Raw genomic sequence first — 21822 nt, 5'->3', positions numbered from 1 at the left:
TGGTTTTTAAATTGTGTGTATATATGCAACATATATATAGACACACACATTCTGGGCCTCAATGTATGTTGTGAACCTCAGTATGTATATATACAACTATGTATATATACACACATATGTTTTTTTTAAGTCTGTTGAATTTCTCATTCAGATGAATGTATATATGACTATTTACCATTAAAAAAAAACAGAAGGGAAAGATGAGGCATGGAGAAAGTATATCTATGAATTAGAGTTGCATGTGCAAAGTCCCTGTGGTGGGGAGGAGGGTGGTATCGTCAGGCCACTGAACATAGGCCCCTTGGCTCAAGTATAGAAATTGTGGCTGGGCACAGTGGCTCATGCCTGTAATCCCAGCACTTTGGGAGGCCAAGGCAGGAGCATCACTTGAGGCCAGGAGTTTGAGACCAGCCTGGACAACATAGACCCATCTCTACCCCCCTACCAAACTTTTTTTTTTTTTTTTTGAGATGGAGTTTTGCTGTTATTGCCCAGGCTGGAGTACAATGGCATAGTCTCAGCTCACTGCAACCTCTGCCTCCCAGGTTCAAGTGATTCTCCTGCCTCAGCCTCCCGAGTAGCTGGGATTACAGGCACCTGCCACCACGCCCGGCTAATTTTTGTATTTATAGTAGAGACAGGGTTTCACCATGTTGGCCAGGCTGGTCTCGAACTCCTGACCTCAGGTTACCCGCCCACCTTGGCCTCCCAAAGTGCTGGGATTACAAGCATGAGCCACCATGCCTGGCCAAAAATTTTTTTAAATTAGCTAGGTAGGGCCGTAGGCTCCTGCAGTCCCAGCTACTCAAGAGGCTGAGGTGAGAGGATCACTTGAGCCTGGAAGTTCGAGACAGCAGTGTGCTGTGATTGCACCACTGCACTCCATCCTGGGTAACTGATTGACACCCTGTTGATCTATCGATCACTCCATCCTGGGTAACAGAGCAAGGCCCTGTAGGTAGGTAGGTAGGTGGGGCAGCCAACGGGAGGTTGGGGAAGTCAGCAGTGGCCAGAACATTCAGGGCTCTACCAGCTCCATTATGGAGTTTGGATCTCATCTTAAGAGCAGCCAGGGTAATGCGGGTGGATTTGTGTTCCAAAATATGGTGCTGGCAGCGAGACAGGAGGCAAAGTCTCTGAGAGGGCTGAGGCTTGGATCTGCATGGGAGGACGTGGGCCTGAGCTGGAGGGCAGAGCAACTGTGGATGTGGCAGCAGGCAGCATTGCCAGGAAGTAAGCCGGGAGGGAGATGCAGGCCCAGGGCAGAGCCAGCAAGCCATGTGAGAGTCCAGGGTGACTGCTGCACGTCTGGAGGCTGCAGTGGCCTGGGAGCACCTGAGGCGCTTGTGAGAGGAGGAGGCAGGGTGGGGCAGCCGGGGGGACTGATTCTTCCAGTCACTGACCTTTGTAGCCCCCACTCTGTGCCAGGTGTCGTTCCAGACACAGCGGTGCAGCAGCATCCCTCCCTTATGGAGCTGTCATTCTGGAGACAGGACAAGACAGACAGCCGACCACCATGGAGTGTGCCATGAGGTGATAAATGCTGGGGAGGAAAGGCAAAAACAGAGCGGGTCTCTGGGAAGGCTTCTCAGGAGGTGATGCATTGTAGGAAGCCAGGGTGAGATCCAGGCAGTGGAAACAGTAGATGTCTAGACCCTGAGGCTGAACTTATTCTCAGTGCTCCAGAAATGGTCAGGTGGCCAGAGGGGCTGAAGCAGGTGGGACGGGGGGAGAGTGGCAGGAGGTCAGCAGAGTGAGGTGGCAGGAGCCTGCTTCTGGCGGGCACATTGACCAAAGTCAGATGCTGGGATTTGGTTCCAAGGGACATGGGAGCTGTGGGAGGCATTTGAGCACATCATCTGACTTAATGTTTTTAAAAAGATTACTGTGGGCTTGGCGTGGTGGCTCACACCTGTAATCCCAGCACTTGGGGAGGCTAAGGCAGGTGGATCACTTGAGCCCAGGAGTTCAAGACCAGCCTGGGCAACATGGAAAAACCCCATGTCTACAAAAAATTAGCTGGGTGTGGTGGCACACGCATGTTGTCCCAGTTACTTGGGAGGCTGAGGTTGGAGGATTGCTTGACCCCGGGAAGTGGAGGCTGCAGTGAGCCGAGATCACATCACTGCACTCAGCCTGGGTGACAAAGTAAGACCTTATCTCAAAAAATGATAATAATAATAATAAAATGTAAAAATAAAAAAATAGAAAAGATCACTGTGGACTACTCTGGAGAGGACAGACTATGTTGGGCAGGGGGAAGATGGTGGGCAACATTCAGAGGCTGCCAGGAGAGGGATGGGTCCTGACATGCCCAAGCGGGGACCCACCCACTCCCTTCCCCGGGCTGTGGCCCTCGCCGTGGAAGCAGCTGCAGCCTGTAGCAGCTTGTGCCCATCGATGACCTCACAGATGCTTCCCTCCAGACATTCGTCATGGGAGCCCAGCTGCCAGGCAAGCTGCCAGGCGCCAGCGCCTGCCGTGGGCACCGCGGTGGGCTGAGTGATCCTGGGCGGGCAGCCACCTGGCCCTCACCCTCTCCTGAGGCAGCACACACTCCAGAGCTTTCTGAGCTTCCAGAGCAATTTGTCAGAGCTGTTAGCAGCAGTCAGAGGTTCTCGGCTCCACGTGGAGCTGACGCAGCCGGGCGTTCCCAGGCAGGCAGGAAGCACGTGGCCTTGCTTCCCCGGGCTGTGCCAGGAGTCCCTGGGATGCCCTTCTTGGGGCACAGCCCTGAAAGGTAATCTGAGGGCCTGAAGACCCACCGGGGCCCACCCTGCCTGTGAGTGTTAGGAGGCTGGGGTCACCCGAGACAGAGACCTCCTCGGAGAGTCACAGTCAGCTTGGGAAGAGGAAGCCAGGCTGTCTCCTGGAACTCAAGGGAGTGTGGGAGCCAGGCAGAGATCTGCGGGGCGGGGAGCAGTGCAAAGGTCCCGAGGTAGAAGCGTTTCTGGTGTGTTTGAGGAACAGCTTCCACATGGCTGGAGCAGAGTGAAGGAGAGGGAGTGTGGAGGAGCTGGGGGCAGAGAAGAGAGGGGGGCAGATGGGGGGCCCTGTGGGGAGGGCTCTGTGTCTTACCCAGAGTGAGGTGGAACCCCGAGAGTCCTGATCTGTTTCACGTGTTCCCAGGATCTCTCTGGCTGTGTGTTGAGGCTGGGGAAAGACGCAGGAGGAAGAGGGAGCCGGGAGGAGGCCACTCGGACGATACAGGTGGCAGTGGTTGGTGGAGGTAGCAAGCAGTGGCTGGATTGGGATCTCTGTTGAATCTCTCACATAGACCCTCTCTCTGTCCACTTCCTGAAGACCCATCGCTTCTGTCCCGCAGGCCACAGGGGCGATGTGGCCAGTCACGGCTCCTACACTGGAGCACAATTCCAGCCACATGCAGGGATGGATTGCTTCTCCAGCCCACGACATATATCAGGGAGAGAAAGCAAGATTGGTCCGGAGTGAAGGCCAAGCGGCTAGGGGCCCTCAGGGTGTGTGGGTGACTTCAGTGTGACTTCAGGGCTCTTCCTGTGGCTGCCTATGTCTACACCACAGCTCCATTTCTTACCCCACTGTGTGATCTCTATCAGGCCCCTTAGGTGCTCTGAGGCTCAATGTCCTCATCTGTAAAATGGGGATAATAATAGGATCTTCAGCCAGGCACAGTGGCTCGCCTGTTGTCCCAGCACTTTGGGAGACCGAGGCGGGCAGATCACCTGAGGTCAGGAGTTTGAGACCAGCCTGGCCAACATGATGAAACCCTACCTCTACTAAAAATACAAAAATTAGCCAGGTGTGGTGGCGGCAGCCGGTAGTCCCAGATACTCGAGAGGCTGAGGCGAGAGAGTCACTTGATTGCAGTGAGCCGAGATGGCACCACTGCACTCCAGCCTGGGTGACAGAGCTAGACTCTGTCTCAAAAAAAGAAAAAAAAAAACAAATAGGATCCATCATCTAAGGTTGTGAGGGCGAACTGAGACCATGAGTTTAAAGCACTTATCACAGGGCCAGAGACATAGCTGGGCTCAGGTGTATCAGCCGCTGCTGTGTTTTATTCTCATGTATTGATATTTATCATTAACAATTGTCACTGGAAGTACAGAATGGTGGTTAAAATATCATCTCTCAAACCAGACTACCTATGTCTATGTCCTGGCTCTTATCCCCCACTAGCTACATCATTTGGGGCAAGTTATTTCATCTCCCTGGGCCTCAGTTTCCCCCACCTGGAACATGAGAGTGGTGGTAGTTCCTGTCTCAGGGTTGCTACAGCGGCTAAGTGAGGTGACGCCTATAAGATGCTTAGAACAAGGCCAGGCAGCTTCCACAGGCTCGGAGTGATCACTGTCTGCCTGTGTCACTGTCACTGTCTGCCTGTGGCACTGTCACTGCCACCTACTGTGCGACTGCTCCTTCTCCTGGAGGCAGGGACCATAGCTCGCTCCCTGAGAGGCTGTCACCCACCCAGGACCACCCATTGGTCCCCTTCAGAGTCCCCAGGCTGAACAGACCAAAAGCATTGCACACACTTATGCAGCTGGTATGATTTCTCTACCCAGCCTCTGGTTTTTCAGCTTTTTTTGGAAGCATAAATCCTTTGACTCCAACAAAGTGTTAAATGCTCCCCTAAGATGTCAAGCAGGTAAATGCATAGCCTCTCTGGTTGAAGGTGAGGATGGAAGCACAGAGCAGGTTGCCTGCCCCTCCCCCGTTACCACCAGTGCTGTCTGAGCCCAGATCCCAGGGACCCACCACCTCCCTGGCACCTGGAGCTCCCCGGTTCCTCCTCAGGACTCAGTGCTGAGCACTTAGCACATAGGATCTCGTGAGGCAGGTGCTGTCATTGCCTCAGATCTCAGAGGAGGAAACTGAGGCTCACTGAGGGGAATAGACCCCACCCAAGTTGGCCAGTGTGTTGATGGGAGCCAGGATTGGAACTGGGTCAGATGGACAGCAAAGCCCACACCATGCTGCCCCAGTTTTCAAGTTGATACTGAGGCTTCAGGAGGACACATGGGCACACTGTTGCTCCAGAAAGAAAGAACGTTCAGGCCGGGAGCTGTGGCTCACGCCTGTAATCCCAGCACTTCGGGAGGCTGAGGCGGGCGGATCATGAGGTCAGAAGTTCGAGACCAGCCTGACCAACATGATGAAACCCTGTCTCTAGTAAAAATACAAAAATTAGCCGGGCATAGTGGTGGGCACCTGTAATCCCATCTACTTATGAGGTTGAGGCAGGAGAATCACTTGAGCCTGGGAGCCTCCTGAGTAGCTGGCATTACAGGCGCATACTGTCACACTTGGCTAATTTTTTTTTTTTTTTTTAAGTACAGATGGGGTTTCGCCATGTTGGCCAGGCTGGTCTTGAACTCCTGACCTCAGATGATCCATTCACCTCAGCCTCCCAAAGTACTGGGATTACAGGCATGAGCCACCGCACCTGGCTGGCCACTTACGTTTTACCCTGTGCCATTTATATAGTTTAATTAGACTTTTTTTAGGGTTGTTTTGGGTTTTTTTTTTTTTTTTTGAGTGATGGGGACTCTCTGTCACCCAAACCGGAATCCAATGGCACAGTCATACATCGCTGCAGCCTCAAACTCCTGGGTTCAAGCGATTCTCCCACCTCAGCATCCCAAGTAGCTGGGACTACAGGCATGTGCCATTATGCCCATCTTAATTTGACTTTTATTCCGTACATGTTCCCCATCATTACTACTTTCAGAGAGAATCCATTAGTATATACTCCTCCAGAGATTTTTCTCTAAACCTTTACCAACCCAGTTCTTTCAAACATACCACTTAGGCCAGGCATGGTGGCTCACGCCTGTAATCCCAGCACTTTGGGAGGTCGAGGCAGGTGGATCACCTGAGGTCAGGAGTTCAAGACCAGCCTGACCAATATGGAGAAACCCTGTCTTTACTAAAAATACAAAATTAGCTGGGTGTGGTGGCACATGCCTGTAATCCCAGCTACTTGGGAGGCTGAGGCAGGAGAATAGCTTGAACCTGGGAGGCGGAGGTTGCAGTGAGCCAAGATCATGCCATTGCACTCCAGGCTGGGCGAAAAGAGTGAAACTCCTTCTCAAAAAACAAACAACAAAAAACCAAAACAAACAAAAAAACATACCACTTAACCCTTACCTTGCACGAAATACAGTGACTTTTAAAAAATTCTAGTTTAGCTGGGCCGGGCACAGTGGCTCACGCCTGTAATCCCAGCACTTTGGGAGGCCAAGGCGGGTGGATCATGAGGTCAGGAGATCGAGACCATCCTGGCTAACACGGTGAAACCCCGTCTCTACCAAAAATAGAAAAAACTAGCCGGGTGTGGTGGCACGTGCCTGTAGTCCCAGCTACTCAGGAGGCTGAGGCAGGAGAATGGCTTGAACCCGGGAAGCGGAGGTTGCAGTGAGCTGAGACCACGCCACTGCACTCCAGCCTGGGTGACAGAGCAAGACTCCATCTCAAAAAAAAAAAAAAAAATCTAGTTTATTTTGCCAGGCACAGTGACTCATGCCTATAATCCTAGCTCTCAGAGAGGCAGGGGCAGGAGGATAGCTTGAGCACAGGAGTTCGAGACCTGCCTGGGTAATTTAGCAAGACCCCATTCCCCACAAAAAGGCGGGAAGAAAGACAAAAAAAAGTGTAAAATTCTACTTTATTTCTTTTTTTCTCTATACATATGTGTGTATATCTATCTATGTATATATATTTTTTTCCCTTAAGAACACAGAATCATGTTTTATACCATGCATCATTTCCATTTACTATAGCTCAGACCATCTGTCCTCATACGTAAACAGAGATTGACCTTCTTTGCACTGGCTGCATAGTTTTTGGTCATAAGGATATGCTTGCGCAGGGCACAGTGGCTCATGCCTGTGATCCCAGCACCTTGGGAGGTCGAGGCAGGTGGATCACTTGAGGCCAGAAGTTCAAGAACAGCCTAGCCAACATGGTGAAACCCCGTCTCTACTAAAAATACAGAAATTATCCAGGCATGGTGGTGCATGCCTATAATCCCAGCTACTCGGGAGGCTGAGGCACAAGAATCGCTTGAACCCCAGAGGCGCGGAGGTTGCAGTGAGCCGAGATCACACCACTGCACTCCAGCCTGGCCATTTCCAACTTTTCCTGATTATAAACAGTACTACAGAGACCATCCTCATACCTGCCTGTGTGTGCTTGTGCAGGCTTTTGGGTGGGTGTGTGTGTGTGTGTGTGTGTGTGTGTGTGTGTGTGTGTGTGTGTTTTGTAGCTGAGACTATGGGCATGTGCTACTATTCCCGGCTATTTTTATTTTTTTGTGGAGATGGGGTCTCTAGGGCTGGGCATGGTGCCTCACAACTGTAATCCTAGCACTTTGGGAGGCTGGGGTGGGAGGATCATTTGAGCCCCAGAGTTCAAGACCAGCCTGGGCAACATAGCAAGACCCCGTCCCTAGATAGGGTCTCTACCACAACTCCTGGGCTCCAGCAGTTCTCCCACCTAAGCCTCCCAGAGCGCTGGGATTACAGTGTGAGCCACCATGGCTGGCCTTGTGCAGGCTTTTATATTGCATGGATTTCTGGGAGGCCAAATGTTTTGTTTTTGTTTTTGAGACGGAGTCTCACCCTGTCACCCAGGCTGGAGTGCAGTGGCGCGATCTCGGCTCACTGCAACCTCCGCCTCCCGGATTCATGCCATTCTCCTGCCTCAGCCTCCCAAGTAGCTGGGACTACAGGCGCCCACCACCATGCCCAGCTAATTTTTTTGTATTTTTTAGTAGAGACAGGGTTTCACTGTGTTAGCCAGGATGGTCTCGATCTCCTGACCTCGTGATCTGCCCACCTTGGCCTCCCAAAGTGCTGGGATTACAGGCATGAGCCACCGCGCCCAGCCAGGCCAAATGTTAAGCTGAGGCCAGTCATCCTTCAGTTCTCAGTTCTGATGCTCATGTCTCCTGGGGAAAGCATTCCTGACCATTCTTGGTGTTACATGCTTCAATAGTTCCCAGGACATCTCCTCACCAATGCATACTCTTTGCCGCATTGATAGATGTTGCTACATTGTGGAAAGCATTACATAGTTGCCATTTCAATCCAGTCGGACAGTGCCTGCCTTTTGATGGGAGTGTTTAGGCCATTCACGTTAAATGTAATTATTACTGCTAATGGTTGGATTTGCATTAGCCACTTTGCTATTGTTTCTGTATGTCTACTATCTTTCTTGCTCCTCTGTTCTTCCTTACTGCCTTATACTGTAGTAAATAAATATAATTTCAGGCCGGATGTGGTGGCTTACACCTGTAAAATCCCAGCACTTTGGGAGGCCCAGGTGGGCGGATCACCTGAGGTCAGGAGTTCGAGACCAGCCTGGCCAGCATGGCAAAACCCGTCTCTACTAAAAATACAAAAATTAGCTGGGCGCTGTGGCATGCACTTGTAATCCCAGCTACTCAGGAGGCTGAGGCAGGAGAATCGCTTGAGTCAGGGAGGTGGAGGTTGCAATGGGCCAAGGTTGCACCACTGCCCTCCAGCCTAAGTGACAGAATAAGACCCTGTTTCAAAAGTTAAAAATAAAAAAATATATAATTTAGTATAACATTTGGATTCTAGTCTTGTGTAACTATCTTTTTAGTTGTTATAATGTGCTTCTATCAGTGCAATTCAGGTTAATACTAAATTCCAATAAAATATAAAACTTTTCTCCAATATTGTCCTATTGTCTTCTCCCTTTTTTGTGCTCTGTTTATCATAAACATCCATATATGTTTTAACCCAGCAGTATAGTATTATAACTGTTGCCTTGTACAGTCTTATGTCTTTAAGGAAGTTAAGAGAAGAAATAAGAAAGCATATACTTTTATAGAATCTTATTTTAAACCACAGTTTGCCATCTTGGGCTATTCATTTCTGTCTACTGACTCAGGTCATTATCTAGAGTCATTTCTTTCAGCCTGAGGACTTTTTTTTTTCTTTTTTTTTAGACGGAGTCTCACTCTGTCACCCAGGCTAGAGTGCAGTGGCGCGATCTCAGCTTACTGCAACCTCTGCCTCCTGGGTTCAAGCAGTTCTCCTGCCTCAGCCTCCTGAGTAGCTGAGATTACAGGTGGCCGCCACCACTCGGTTAATTTTTGTATTTTTAGTAGAGATGGGGTTTCACCATGTTGGCCAGGCTGACAGGTGATCCACCTGCCTTGGCTTCCCAAAGTGCTGGGATAAACCTGAGAAGTTTTAAAATTATTTTGTATCAGGCAGATGTGCTAGCAACAAATTCTCTCCATCTCTGTTTATATAGGAACATCTTTCTGTTGCCTTCATTTTTCAAGGATGGTTTTGCTGGGTATAGAATTCCTGGTTAACAGTTGTTTTCTTTCAGCACTTTAAAAGTTACTTTTTATTTCATTCTTTTAAATGAGAAGTCAGCAATTAATTGTATTTTTTTTTCTTTCTTATAGAAGTGGGGTCTTACTATGTTTCCCAGGCTGGTTTCCAACTCCTGGGCTTGAGTGATCTTCCCGTCTTGGCCTCCCAAAGTGCTGGGATTATAGACCTGTTAATTGTATTGATGCTCCTCTATATGTCATGCATCATCTTTTTCTTGATGCTTTTAAGATATTTATCTTAGCATTTAACTTTTTTTTTTTTTTTTTTTTTTTTTTTTGAGACAGAGTTTCACTCTTGTTGCCCAGGCTGGAGTGTAATGGCGTAATGGCGTGGTCTTGGCTCACCGTGACATCTGCCTCCCGGGTTCAAGCAATTCTCCTGCCTCAGCCTCCCAACTAGCTGGGATTATAGGCATGCACCACCACGCCCGGCTAATTTTTTTGTATTTTAGTAGAGATGGGGTTTCTCCATGTTGGTCAGGCTGGTCTTGAACTTCTGACCTCAGGTGATCCGCCCGCCTCAGCCTCCCAAAGTGCTGGAATTACAGGCGTGAGCCACTGCGCCTGGCCAGCATTTAACTTTCAACTCTTTTTCTAGGTGTGAATCTCTTTGTATTTTTCCTACTTGGTGTTTGTTGAGCTTCTTAGATGTGTAATGTTTTCATCAGATTTAAGAAGTTTCCAACCATTATTTCTTCAGATATTTCTTCTGCCCCTTCTCTCCTCTCCTTCCAAAGTTCCTGAGGCACATATGTTGGTACCCTTGATGCCGTCCCAAAGGTTCTGCTCTGGAAGAACTTCTTCATTCACTGAGCTGGGAAGGGGTTGGGGGAGGACAAAAAGCGACGAATTTCCTCTATTCTTGTCTAAAGTTCAGTTTTTTAAGCATAAATGCTTCTCAAATTGTCGTTATGTGTTCGGTCAATTTTCAGAGTACTGAAATGGTTGTTTGCGGTCAATTTTGTCATCTCTGGGGGAGAAGGTTTGCCAGTCTTCTCATTTGACTATAGTCAAAAGTACCATCCTGTGATACTGCTAAATTGACCCTCAAAAGGGATTTAGTAACTTATATATATAATCCTAGCTGGGTGTGGTGGCACACATCCGTGTTCCCAGCTACTTAGGAAGCTGAGGTGGGAGGATCACCTGAGCCCAGGAGTTCGAGGACAGCCTGGGCAACATAGCAAAACCTTGTCTCTTTAAATAAACAAACAAAAAAAACAATAATCCTCCCACCCATCCCCCCCCCCAAAATGCCCCCTTTTATATACACATGTGTATATTTTTGCATAGAAAAAGGTTGACTGGGCGCGGTGGCTCACGCCTGGAATCCCAACACTTTGGGAGGCTGAGGTGGGCAGATCATCTGAGGTTAGGAGTTTGAGACCAGCCTGGCCAACATGGTGAAACGCCGTCTCTACTAAAAATACAAAAAATTTAGCTGGGCATGGTGGCACACATCTGTAATCCCAGCTACTAGGGAGGTTGAGGCAGGGGAATCGCTTGAACCCGAGAGACTGAGGATGGAGTGAGCTGAGATTGCGCCACTGCACTCCAGCCTGGGCAACAGAGTGAGACTCTGTCTCAAAAAAAAAAGAAAAAGGTTAAGGGCCAGGCCCAGTGGCTCATGCCTGTAATCCCAACACTTTGGGAGGCCAAGGCAGGCAGATTGCTTGAGCCCAGGAGCTCAAGACCAGCCTGGGAACATAGTGAAACCCCATCTCTACAAAAATTAGCTAGGCATAGTGGTGCATGCCTGTAGTCCCAGCTACTCGGAGGCTGAGGTGGGATGATCACTTGAGGCTGGGAGGTCGAGACTGCAGTGAGCTGAGATCGTGCCACTGCATTCCAGCCTGGGTGACAGAGTGAGACCCTGTCTCAAAAAAAAAAAAAAAAGAGAAAGGTTAGGAAGGAAATAGAGCAAACTGTAAGCCATAGTTCCCTCTCGAGATGGGCAGGAGGTAGGCTCCCCACCTTTAGCTGCGTAGGTTGTACCAAGGAGACGGGAGTGAATTTTTCAGATTCCCATAGAGGAACCAAATGTGCTAGAAGGCCATCCTCAGGTGGGATTAGGCGCTGTGCAGGCAACCTTCCCTTTTCTACAGATAGGCGTCTATATTGTTGGAATTTTCCACAGCGGTAATATATTTGTGTCTCTCTTGTGCAAATGAACTTTTCTGATTCCCAAGAGTAAACTTCAATAGCTCTGTCTTGCCAAATGTGGAATGGATTTGGTTTTTTTTATCTCTTTCATTTTTGCTTTGCAGTGACATGGGCTCGAGGGTTGGCTACCCCGCTCAGGTTTACAAAACTGCCAGTGCAGAGACTCCTCGGCCCTCCCAGCTGGCCCAGCCCAGCCCCTTCCAGCTCTCCGCCTCCGTCCCCAAGTCCTTCTTCTCCAAGCAGCCTGTACGCAATAAGCACCCAACAGGGTGGAAGAGAACGGAGGAGCCCCCACCACGGCCACTCCCCTTCAGTGACCCAAAGAAGTAAGTGCCTGGACGTCCAGCGAGGCGCCCACCTGATCCACGCCAGGGCCTCTCCGGGGCGGAAAGAGGGTGATGCCACATGCTGTCATTGCACAGACGACTGTGGGCCAGTGTACCAGTGTACACACTGGGGCTGCAGCTGCAAACAGGACAGGCGAGAACCGCTCTTGGGGAGCTGGCATTCCAATTGGGGTGACCAACAATAAGTAGAATGAGTAAGAGAAGCACGCAATAGGTCGATGGTGGTTATCCCTGTGCCGTATCCGGGTGTGGAACATTCCAGGGAGAAGGCGTAGCAGCTGCAGAGGTCCTGAGGCAGTGAGTGACACGGTTGCCTCTGGGCAGGCCGGGGTGGCTAGAACAGTTTGGGCCAGGGGAGGGTGTGGGAACATGAGGTCAGGGAGGGATGGGGACAGACCATGGAGGGTCTTGAGGGCCACGTGGAAGGGACTTGGCATCTGCCCTGAGTGAGATGGAGCCACGGGAGGGCATGGAGCAGAGTGGGGGCAGGATCTAAATTGGGCATTCCAGGGTCGCTGTGACTGCGTGTGGGGAACAGCCTGCGAGGAGCAGGGAGGAGCTGCTGTCGTGGTCCAGGCGGAGACGAAGGGGCGGGAGCAGGGTGGGGGCGGAGAGGGTGAGAAGGGGGCGGTTCCGGATAGATTATCTGAAATGGAGCAGACCGGGCTTGCTGGCAGGGTGGATGTGGTGTGAGAGAAAGAGAGGGGTTGAGGATGGTGCGTCGTCTTGAAGCCCGGAGGACAGACTTGCCTTGAGTAGGGAGCAGGCTTGGGGAAGGCACAGTAGCTCAATCCTGGATGCTTCGGTGCGAGATTCGCAGGAGACATCCAGACGGAGGCGTGGGGGAGGCCCTTGAGTAAGGAATCCCGAATTCAGTGGAGAGGTCAGGCTGGAGGGAGAACTTTGGGTGTTATCAGCCTAGAGCTGCGAGGCTGGAAGAGCCCCTAAGGCAGGGTGTGGATAGAGGAGAAATGTGGGACTGAGACTGAAACCCCTTGATGTTGAGCCAAAGTGAGAAGCCAGGGAAGGAGGCGGGGCGGGAAAGGCGGGGAGGTGTGGAGGCGGGGCCAGGGCCAGGGGAGGCGGAGCTCGGGCGAGGAGGCGGGGCCCAGGCTAGGGTGATGAGCCTGAGAACTGATTATATAGGGTTAAGCCTCCCAGAGGTCGCCAGAGGGTTCAGGAGAAAAGGGTGAGGCAGAGTTGAGGAGCTGTGCGAGCAGTTCATTTGGGGCATTTTGCTCTAAAGTGAAAGAGGAGAGGGGTGTGCAGTTGAGAAAGGGTTTTGTTTTTCAGTTGGAGGATACAGGAGCCAACATTTCCTGAGCACTCACCACATCGAGGTTCAGTTCTAAGTGGTTTGATGCGAATGAATTTACTGGATCCCACAACAGCTCCATGGGGGTGGACCTGGAGACGGGGTTGCACCATGTTAGTCAGGCTGGTCTCGAACTCCTGGTCTCAAGTGATCTGCCCGCCTGAGCCTCCCAAAGTGCTGGGATTACAGGCGTGAGCCACTGCGCCCGGCCCCTGTCCTCCCCCTTTTACAGATGAGGCAGCTGAGGCCCAGAGTCACACAGCTAGTGAGGGACACAGCCTGGATCAGAGCCCAGGAAGGCTGGGTCAAGGCTCACGTGTCTTGAGTGAGGGGCTCTGCTCTCCTCCATCATGTTCTTTGTAGTGTCATCTTTCATGACCTAGATGGAGACATTCAAATCTGGGGATGACACAGAGCTTGGAGGGAGAGACGTGTCAGGAGACAGAAACAGTGTCCCTGGAGATATCGGCAGGCAAGTGTGCTGAGCTCACGCTGAGAGCCAGAGGGGATTCTGAAAACTAGACTGATGATTAAAACTGCTTAAAAACTCAGCAGCCTCCCCATGCTCCCGGGATTAATGATACAGGCTCACATTGACTACACACGTTTTATACCAGGCACCGTGTTCTTTGCCCAAACTCCCACTCAGACCCTGGATGATCTGCCCTTCACCTCAGCCCTCGTTCCCATCCACTCTTCCCTCCTTGCTCTGTTCCAGCCACACTGGCCTCTTGCTGTTCCTCACACTCTCCATGTCCAGGCACACCCCAGGGCCTTTGCACTGGCTCTCACCGCTGCCTCCAGTGAGCTCCCTCCAGATCTTCTCGGGTGCAGCTCACGAGGACTCACTCTAATGCCATCCCCTCAAACAGGTCCTCCTGGCCTTCAGTAGCCCAGGCTGTCATTCTGTGTCACTGTACTCTTTTCCACATCCTGTGTCCCCCATGGGAAACAGGTGCCACTGTCTTAGTCACAAGGCACTTGTAACGTGCCTGGCACACAGGGCATGCTCCATCCTGAACATAAGACATGTGGATCTTGTTTGATTCTCACGCGACCCCAATAAGTAGATACTATAAGGCCCCCACTTTTCAGTGTGGCCCAAGTTGGGCCCTGCCGAACCCTGTTACCCTCCTCAACAATCACCCGTACACACTGCTTCCTCTGCCTGGAACCCCCCTCCGACCCGCACCCCTACTCTAGGCCCACTCCTGCCTACCCATGTTAATTTGCCAGGGCAGCTGCAACAAAGTACCACACACTGAGTGGCTTAAACTACAGAAATGTATCGTCTCACAGTTGTGGAGGCCAGAAGTCCAAGTTCCAGGCATGGACAGGGTGGTTCCCTCCAAGGGCGGTGAGGGAGAATCTGCTCCTGGCCTCCCTCCTAGCAGCCGGTGGGTGTCGGCACGTAGATTCATCACCCCCACCTCTACCTCCTCTTCACATGACGTTCTCCCTGCATCTGTGCCCACATTTCCTGTTTCTGCAAGGACACCAATCTAATGGGATTAGGGGTCTACCCTAATGACCTCATTTTCACTTGATTGCCTCTGTAAAGACTCTGCCTCCAAATGAGGTCACATTTGGAGATGCTGGGGCTTAGGACTTCAATATAGCTTTTTGTAGGGCCCCAGTTCAACCCATAACACCACTCCTTGGGTATCAGCACAGACACACCTTTCTTGCAGAAGTTCTCTGAACCCCCACACCAGGCTCAGCCCACCCCCAGCACCTGTCCCAGGGCACAGCGACCGCCACTCCCCTGGCAACTTGCTTCCTCTCTGTCACCCCCACGGGGCCCAGAACAGAGACATCCTGAACCGCACCCAGACCACACACTTACTAGGTGCTCAGAAGGTGTACCCGGAGAGACAACAACCCTATCCAACACCAGCTTTCCCAGTGATGAAATCCAGAGATGGCTTGTATATGTGTGTGTTGGTGTAAACATATGTAAACTAAGCATATAAAATATCGGCTGCAGACACAAATGAAATCGCTTCATAGTTCCTTTTAATATTTATTTATTTATTTATCTATTTATTTTATGTATTTATTTTTGAGGCGGACTGTCGCTCTGTTGCCCAGGCTGGAGTGCAGTGGCGTGATCTCGGCTCACTGCAACCTCCACCTCCTGGGTTCAAGCACTTCTTCTGCCTCAGCCTACCAAGTAGCTGGGACTACGTGCGCACGCCACCACGTCTGGCTAATTTTTGTTTTGTTTTATTCTTCTTAATTTTTGTATTTTTAATAGAGACGGGGTTTCACCATGTTGGTCAGGCTGGTCTCGAACTCCTGACCTCAGGCGATCCGCCCCCCCTTGGCCTCCCAAAGTGCTGGGATTACAGTTGTGAGCCACCGCACCCGGCCCCTTTTAATATGTATTTAGTTGCAGATACATTTTTAAAATCACAACCAAGGCCGAGTGCGGCGCAGTGGCTCATGCCTGTAATCCCAGCACTTTGGGAGGCTGAGGCGGGCGGATCACAAGGTCAGGAGATCGAGACCATCCTGGCTAACATGGTGAACCCGTCTCTACAAAAAATAAAAAAAAATTAGCCGGGCGAGGTGGCGGGCACCTGTAGTCCCAGCGACTCGGGAGGCTGAGGCAGGAGAATGGCGTGAACCCGGGAGGCGGAGCTTGCAGTGAGCCAAGATTGCGCCACTGCACTCCAGCCTGGGAGACAGCGAGACTCTGTCTCAAAAAAAAAAAAAAAGAAAGAAAGTAAGCCTCTCTCCCTTCCCTGGCCCTCAGCCATCCTGCTCCCTCCCCAGAAGCAACCATTGTTTCATTTCTACATCCTTCCAGAAATGTTCCAAACGTGACTGCACACACATGATTATGTGGGCTTCCCTTGCACCCGTTTTATTAATGTGGTCACCTCCTGCATATGAACTACTTCCTCACTTGCTCTTTCTCTTCAAGTCTTTTTTTTTTTTTTTTTTTTTTTTTTGAGACAGACTCTCACTGTCACCCAGGCTGGAGTGCAGTGGCGCCATCATAGCTCACTGCAGCCTCAACCTCCCGAGCTCAAGCAGTCTCCTATCTCAGTAGCTGGGCCTATAGGAGTACACCACCACACCCACCTAGTTTTTCACTTTTTGTAGAGGTGAGATCTCACTGTGTTACCCAGGCCGGTCTCACACTCCACACTCCTGGGCTCAAGTGATCCTCCCACTTACACCTCCCAAAGTGCTGGGATTACAGGCATGAGCCACCGTGCCTGACCTAAGTTTCTTGGCAACAGTTCCGTATCAGTGTGTAGAAAGTGATGTCATTCTTGGCCGGGCGCGGTGGCCCATGCCTGTAATCCCAGCACTTTGGGAGGCCGAGATGGGCGGACCACCTGAGGTCAGGAGTTCAAGACCAGCCTGGCCAACGTGGTGAAACCCTGTCTCTACTAAAAATACAAAAATTAGCCAGGCATGGTGGCGGGCGCCTGTAATACCAGCTACTCGGGAAGCTGAGGCAGGGGAATTGCTTGAACCTGGGAGGCGGAGGTTGCAGTGAGGCAAGATCGTGCCATTGGGCTCCAGTCGGGGCAACAGAGCAAGACCCTGTCTCAAAAAAATAGAAGAAGAAAGTGAATCCCTCACGTGTCCAGTATTAGAAACGAGAGTTTGGTAAACTCCAGTATACCAAGCTGAGCTGTGTGTGAATTTTCTAAAAATGGTTTCGCGCTATACATGCTTCTTTTTTCACATGACGTTGTATCTGGGAGTGCCTCTGCATGCCATGTGGATCTGCCATGCTCTCTGGAGGGTGTGATTCTGTGTGGTGGGCCTGGCCCTTTCCCAGCTGGAGGCTGCTGTCTGCTTCACAGACAGGACCCTGGGAGTGTCCGTGTACATGTGGCACTGTGGACTCATGTGAGCCTTTCTGAAGTTTCCAGAAGTAGGACTGCTAGTGCAGAGAGCAAGCACATTTTATTGGTGCTTCCAGGAGGTCTTGGCATGCATCCCCTCTTGAGGGGAGCCTGTGGGCAGTGCACTGGCTGGGGGCGTGCTGAAGGCCAGGCCTGCTTCCTCACTGCTGGGAGATGGGCACCATCAGCCCTGCACTGAGTCACACTCCCCTGTGCAGGGCATTCTGGGAAATGTTGAAATCAAAAGGGGTGGGGGAGTCCCCTTTTGATTTGTGTCTGTCTCTCTAGCTCTCTTTCTATTTCTCTCTTTTGAATCTAAGGCTTTTAATTTGCCCAAAGAATACACATCCCTGATAATTGACAGACCCAGCATTACCCTAGACCTAGAATTCCAATTTGGGAAGGAATATGAACTGACAGGGAAAAAATCTGGCCCTGCTCTCGCCCTTGCTTTGTTAAAATCCCAAGGCTGGCAGCTGAGAAAGAGAAAAAGGAAATCCAGCCTTTAAAACCCTCGGGAACCCAAGACATCTTATTTCTTCCCCAGGTTCAAAGACTCTTTTTCTTTCTCACATTACAGAATGAAGAAGTCCAGGCATCAGCTTTTATTAAGCTGGTTTTTATTATTTTTATCGTTATAACCATGATTATGGTTAAGTAAATTCAGACACTTCAGAAAAATATCAATTGAAAAGTAAAAGTCCAATTTTTCCACCTCCTAATAAGATTCCTACCTCCCAGAGGTTATCATGGTTCATAATTTCTTCCAGAAATTGTTATCTGCAGACAGAAGCATATTTTTAAATCCAATGTGGCTGTTCCCCACACCATACGTGTTTTTTCCTGCTATCTCTGATATACACGTGACAGTCAAGCTTAGCAGTGGCGTGGGTAGGCACTGCAGCTTGGCGGCCTTGATTTGAAACCTGACTCCTTCACTCACAGGCTGTGTGACTTGGGACAAGTGGCTAAACTCCTCTGTACCTGAACAGCCTCATCCATGAGATGGGATACTAGTAGTCCTTAACATATATGGCTGTGGTGGGGATCAAATGAATTTATAAGCTGGGCACGGTGGCTCATACCTGTAATCCCAGCACTTTGGGAGGCTAAGGTGGAAGGATCGCTTGAGCTCAGGAGTTTGGGACCAGCCTGGGCAATATAGTGGGACCCCATCTTTACAAAAAAATTAGCTGGGTGTAGTGGCATGCGCCTGTAGTCCTAGCTACTTGGGAGGCCGGAGTAGGAGGGTCACTTGAGCCCAGGAGGTTGAGGCTGCAGTGAGCTGTGATCACACCGCTGCATTCCAGCCTGGGCGACAGAGGAGGCTCTGTCTCAAAAAAAAAAAAAAAAAAAAAAAACCACACACACAAATGACTACTTATATGTTCCAAGGGAAACCCAGGCCTTGCTCTGGTATGGTTCACATTCTGCTGGGTAGACTGACAATAGGCAAAGATACAGGTCAGGCACGGTGGCTCACACCTGTAATCCCAGCACTTTGGGAGGCTGAGGCGGGTGGATCACCTGAGGTCAGGAGTTCAAGACCAGCCTGGCCAACGTGGAGGAACCCCGTCTCTACTAAAAGTACAAAAATTAGCTGGGAGTGGTGGCGGGTGCCTGTAATCCCTGCTACTCCGGAGGCTGAGGCAGGAGAATAGCTTGAACCCAGCAGGCAGAGGTTCCAGTGAGCTGAGATCGCACCACTGCACTCCAGCCTGGGCGACAGGGCAAGACTCCATCTCAAACAACAAAAAAAAGCCTCTCCCCTCACACAGGGGGTCTGTCTGTGTGCATGTGTTCAGCGTGGGCCTCCCCCACTGGCTGCCAGCTTGGTGCTCACTGCTGTGTCCCCAGCACCTGGGACAAGACAGCACAGCCAGCTCTGTGGTTCCCGGGAAACGTTTGTGGAAGGAGGGAATGGAGCCAAGCCCCGCTCTGCCACGCGTTCTCTGGGTGAAGGAGAGAAGGCTGTGACCATGCGTCCCATGGCAGCCGGCCCTCTTGAATCCAAACAGCTTTGAAAAGTAGCTTGAGCCTCCCTGACACCCCTCTGACCCTGACGCTGTCGTTCCAGGCAGGTGGACACGAACACCAAAAACGTCTTTGGGCAACCAAGGTTGAGGGCATCCCTCCGAGACCTCCGGTCGCCACGGAAGAACTACAAATCCACCATCGAGGATGACCTGAAGAAGCTCATCATCATGGACAACCTGGGGCCAGAGCAGGAGAGAGACGCGGGAGTATGTAGCGCCCCGTGCCTGCCTCCCGACCCCCAGCTCCCAAGGGGATCCCAGATCTGGGTGGGCGGGGAGAAGGGCTGTGCACCCCACGGTCACGCCAGCTCCTTCCTGTCGTGTCCCCAGCCTTTGGCATCTGCCAGTCCTGTTGCAGGGTGTGGGCTCATGGCTGGGAGTGAGGGCAGTGCATTGGTCTGGGATGGAATCACAGGATAAGCCCAGACAGGCACACGGGAATCTACCCCATACTGAGAACCTCGCACAACTGGAAGGCCTTGTGCCCTCCTCCTCCAGCCTGCGATAGAAACAGCCACATCCGCCCAGACCACAGGGACTGAGAGTGGAGCAGGGGCTCCCAGGGGAAGTTCAGGTTCTTGTTACTCAGGGACATGGGTGGAAAGAACAGTGGGCGCCAGGGAACCTCCACAGCATCCGCTTCCCTTCCCCTCCCAGCCAGGCCTGCCCTACTCGTCCTCACTGCCAGGCAGGAGCTGTTTTGTGGGGACCGAGGTGGACCCCAGCTTCTGTGGGTCCCACCAGCCTACAGCTGGGGGAAGAGAGCACATCAGCCCAGCGCTACCCACTGGGGTCCCAGCACTGACTCTCGTGGGTCCAGCTTGGCTCACACCACCTTCCCCAACCCATCAGGCTTTGATCGCCAGCCCTTACCCAGAGCTGGAGGGTGGGTTTGGGGAGTGGGAGTCCCCAGGGGGAAACTGGAGCGCTTTGATCAGAAAGGAGGCAGAAGGCCAGGGGTGGTGGCTCACACCTGTAATCCCAGCACTTGGGGTGGCTAAGGTGAGAGGATCACTTGAGCCCAAGAGTTCAAGACCATCCTGGACAATATAATGAGACCCCTATCTCTATAAAAAAATCTAAAAATTAGCCAAGGGTGGTGGCACGCACCTGTGGTCCCAGCTACCTACCTGGGAAGCTGAGATAGGAGGATCACTTAAGCCCAGGGGGTCAAGGTTGTAGTAAGCTGAGATCGCCCCTTTATACTCCAGCTTGGGCGACAGACTGAGACCCTGTCTCAAAAAAGGAAGGAGGGAAGGTGGGGGGGGAGGGAGGGAGGAAGGGAGGGAGGAAGGAAGGGAGGGAGGGAGGAAGGAAGGAAATGGGGCAGAAATGGATGCTGGGTAGGTAAGGACTTGCCACCAATGTCCTGGAGGGGAAGATGCCTCTGAGTACCCTGGTTACGAGCCAGTCCATGACCTCCCCCAACATCCCACCCACACCCCACAGCAGTCACCACAGAAGGGCCTGCAGCGGACGCTGTCAGACGAGAGCCTGTGCAGCGGGCGCCGGGAGCCCAGCTTCGCCAGCCCCGCTGGCCTAGAGCCAGGGCTGCCCAGCGATGTGCTCTTCACCAGCACCTGCGCCTTCCCATCCAGCACGCTGCCTGCACGCCGCCAGCACCAGCACCCCCACCCGCCCGTCGGCCCTGGCGCCACCCCTGCCGCCGGCAGCGGTTTTCCCGAGAAGAAATGTGAGCCTGGGCCCCGGGACTGGCGCGGTAGTTACCCCAAGGTTGGGAGGTGGGGACGCCCAAGCAGGGGCTCACCTGGAGGTCAAAGACTAGAGGTCATCAGTGCCGGGGCCATCTCAGGGAGGAATGGGGTTCACAGGAACTTCGGGGGGCCTGATGGTGGGGCACTGGGTGTCACCCAAGGAGCAAGGGATCATTGGCCAAGCATCAGAGGGTCACCTAGGAGTCAGAAGCACCCAAGGATTGGAGTCACCTGAGACCAGAGAGGAAGTCCACCCTCAGGGTACAGGCCTAGGGAATAGGGCTACCCAGCTGCTGCCCCAGCACCCCCCAACCCTCCCACCCATTCCAGCTCCAAGCGGTTTGCTTCATGAGCATTTTATTTGCTTCCCTGACTCCCCCTATGTTTGCCACACTTGGGGGTGGTGCATGGTGTGACTTGTCCACTGCTTAATCACCCAGCAAATATTTACTGAGCGCTCCCCGTAAACAGGTACTGCACACACCACCCGCATCAAAAGCCACGAGCCAGCTGGGGTTGGCCGTGCCCCAAATGCACCCTGTAACCCCCTTATCCACCTCCTAAACCCCCCACAACTGAAAGACAGTACGTAAGTTTGCACCATGCTCACTGGGTGGCGAAACCTGGCCTGGAGGGGCGTGAGGCTGTTTCGGGTCCGTAGTCCCCCTACTTAGTGCTAGCAATGAGGAGCTTGGGGCAGAGCGTTGGCGTGCCACTGCATGTGGGGTGCCCCTGACCTTTTTGGGTTTGTTACATAATACACAGCGTCTGCACACTTGCTCTCTCAAATCCAAGCACATCTCAAATTCAGAGGCATGTTCTACTCCAAGGGTCTCAGCTGAGGGGCTGTGCCTGCCTGTGCCATCTGTACAGAGCCTCTTCTTGTGAGCTGTGGGGGATGGGGTGGAGGAGACTCTGGGACTTCTATGAAGGGCAGTCTGTCTCCCCCGTTAAAATTCCCCCGCGGCCCGGGCACGGTGCCTCACGCCTGTAATCCCAGCACCTTGGGAGGCCGAGGC

At 51.9% G+C, this 21822-nt stretch overlaps 1 protein-coding gene across 2 annotated transcripts in view; it reads left to right on the top strand.

The window, feature by feature from the left end:
• Positions 1–21822, top strand: part of SIPA1L3 (signal induced proliferation associated 1 like 3) — a 290990-nt gene that overhangs the window by 255381 nt on the left and 13787 nt on the right. The window contains exons 16-18 of one of the 2 annotated variants that reach the window (XM_030822249.1): positions 11626–11847; positions 19130–19295; positions 20538–20781. In XM_030822249.1, the coding sequence (XP_030678109.1) occupies positions 11626–11847; positions 19130–19295; positions 20538–20781 (632 nt within the window). The remainder of the gene's footprint in view (positions 1–11625; positions 11848–19129; positions 19296–20537; positions 20782–21822) is intronic. The other variant, XM_030822250.1, reaches the window with a different exon arrangement.

This window comes from Nomascus leucogenys, chromosome 11 (genome assembly GCF_006542625.1).
Source record: "Nomascus leucogenys isolate Asia chromosome 11, Asia_NLE_v1, whole genome shotgun sequence".
NCBI lineage: Eukaryota > Metazoa > Chordata > Mammalia > Primates > Hylobatidae > Nomascus > Nomascus leucogenys.
The sequence above is the reverse complement of the archived record's forward strand: the minus strand, read 5'-3'. Positions and strand labels throughout refer to the sequence as shown.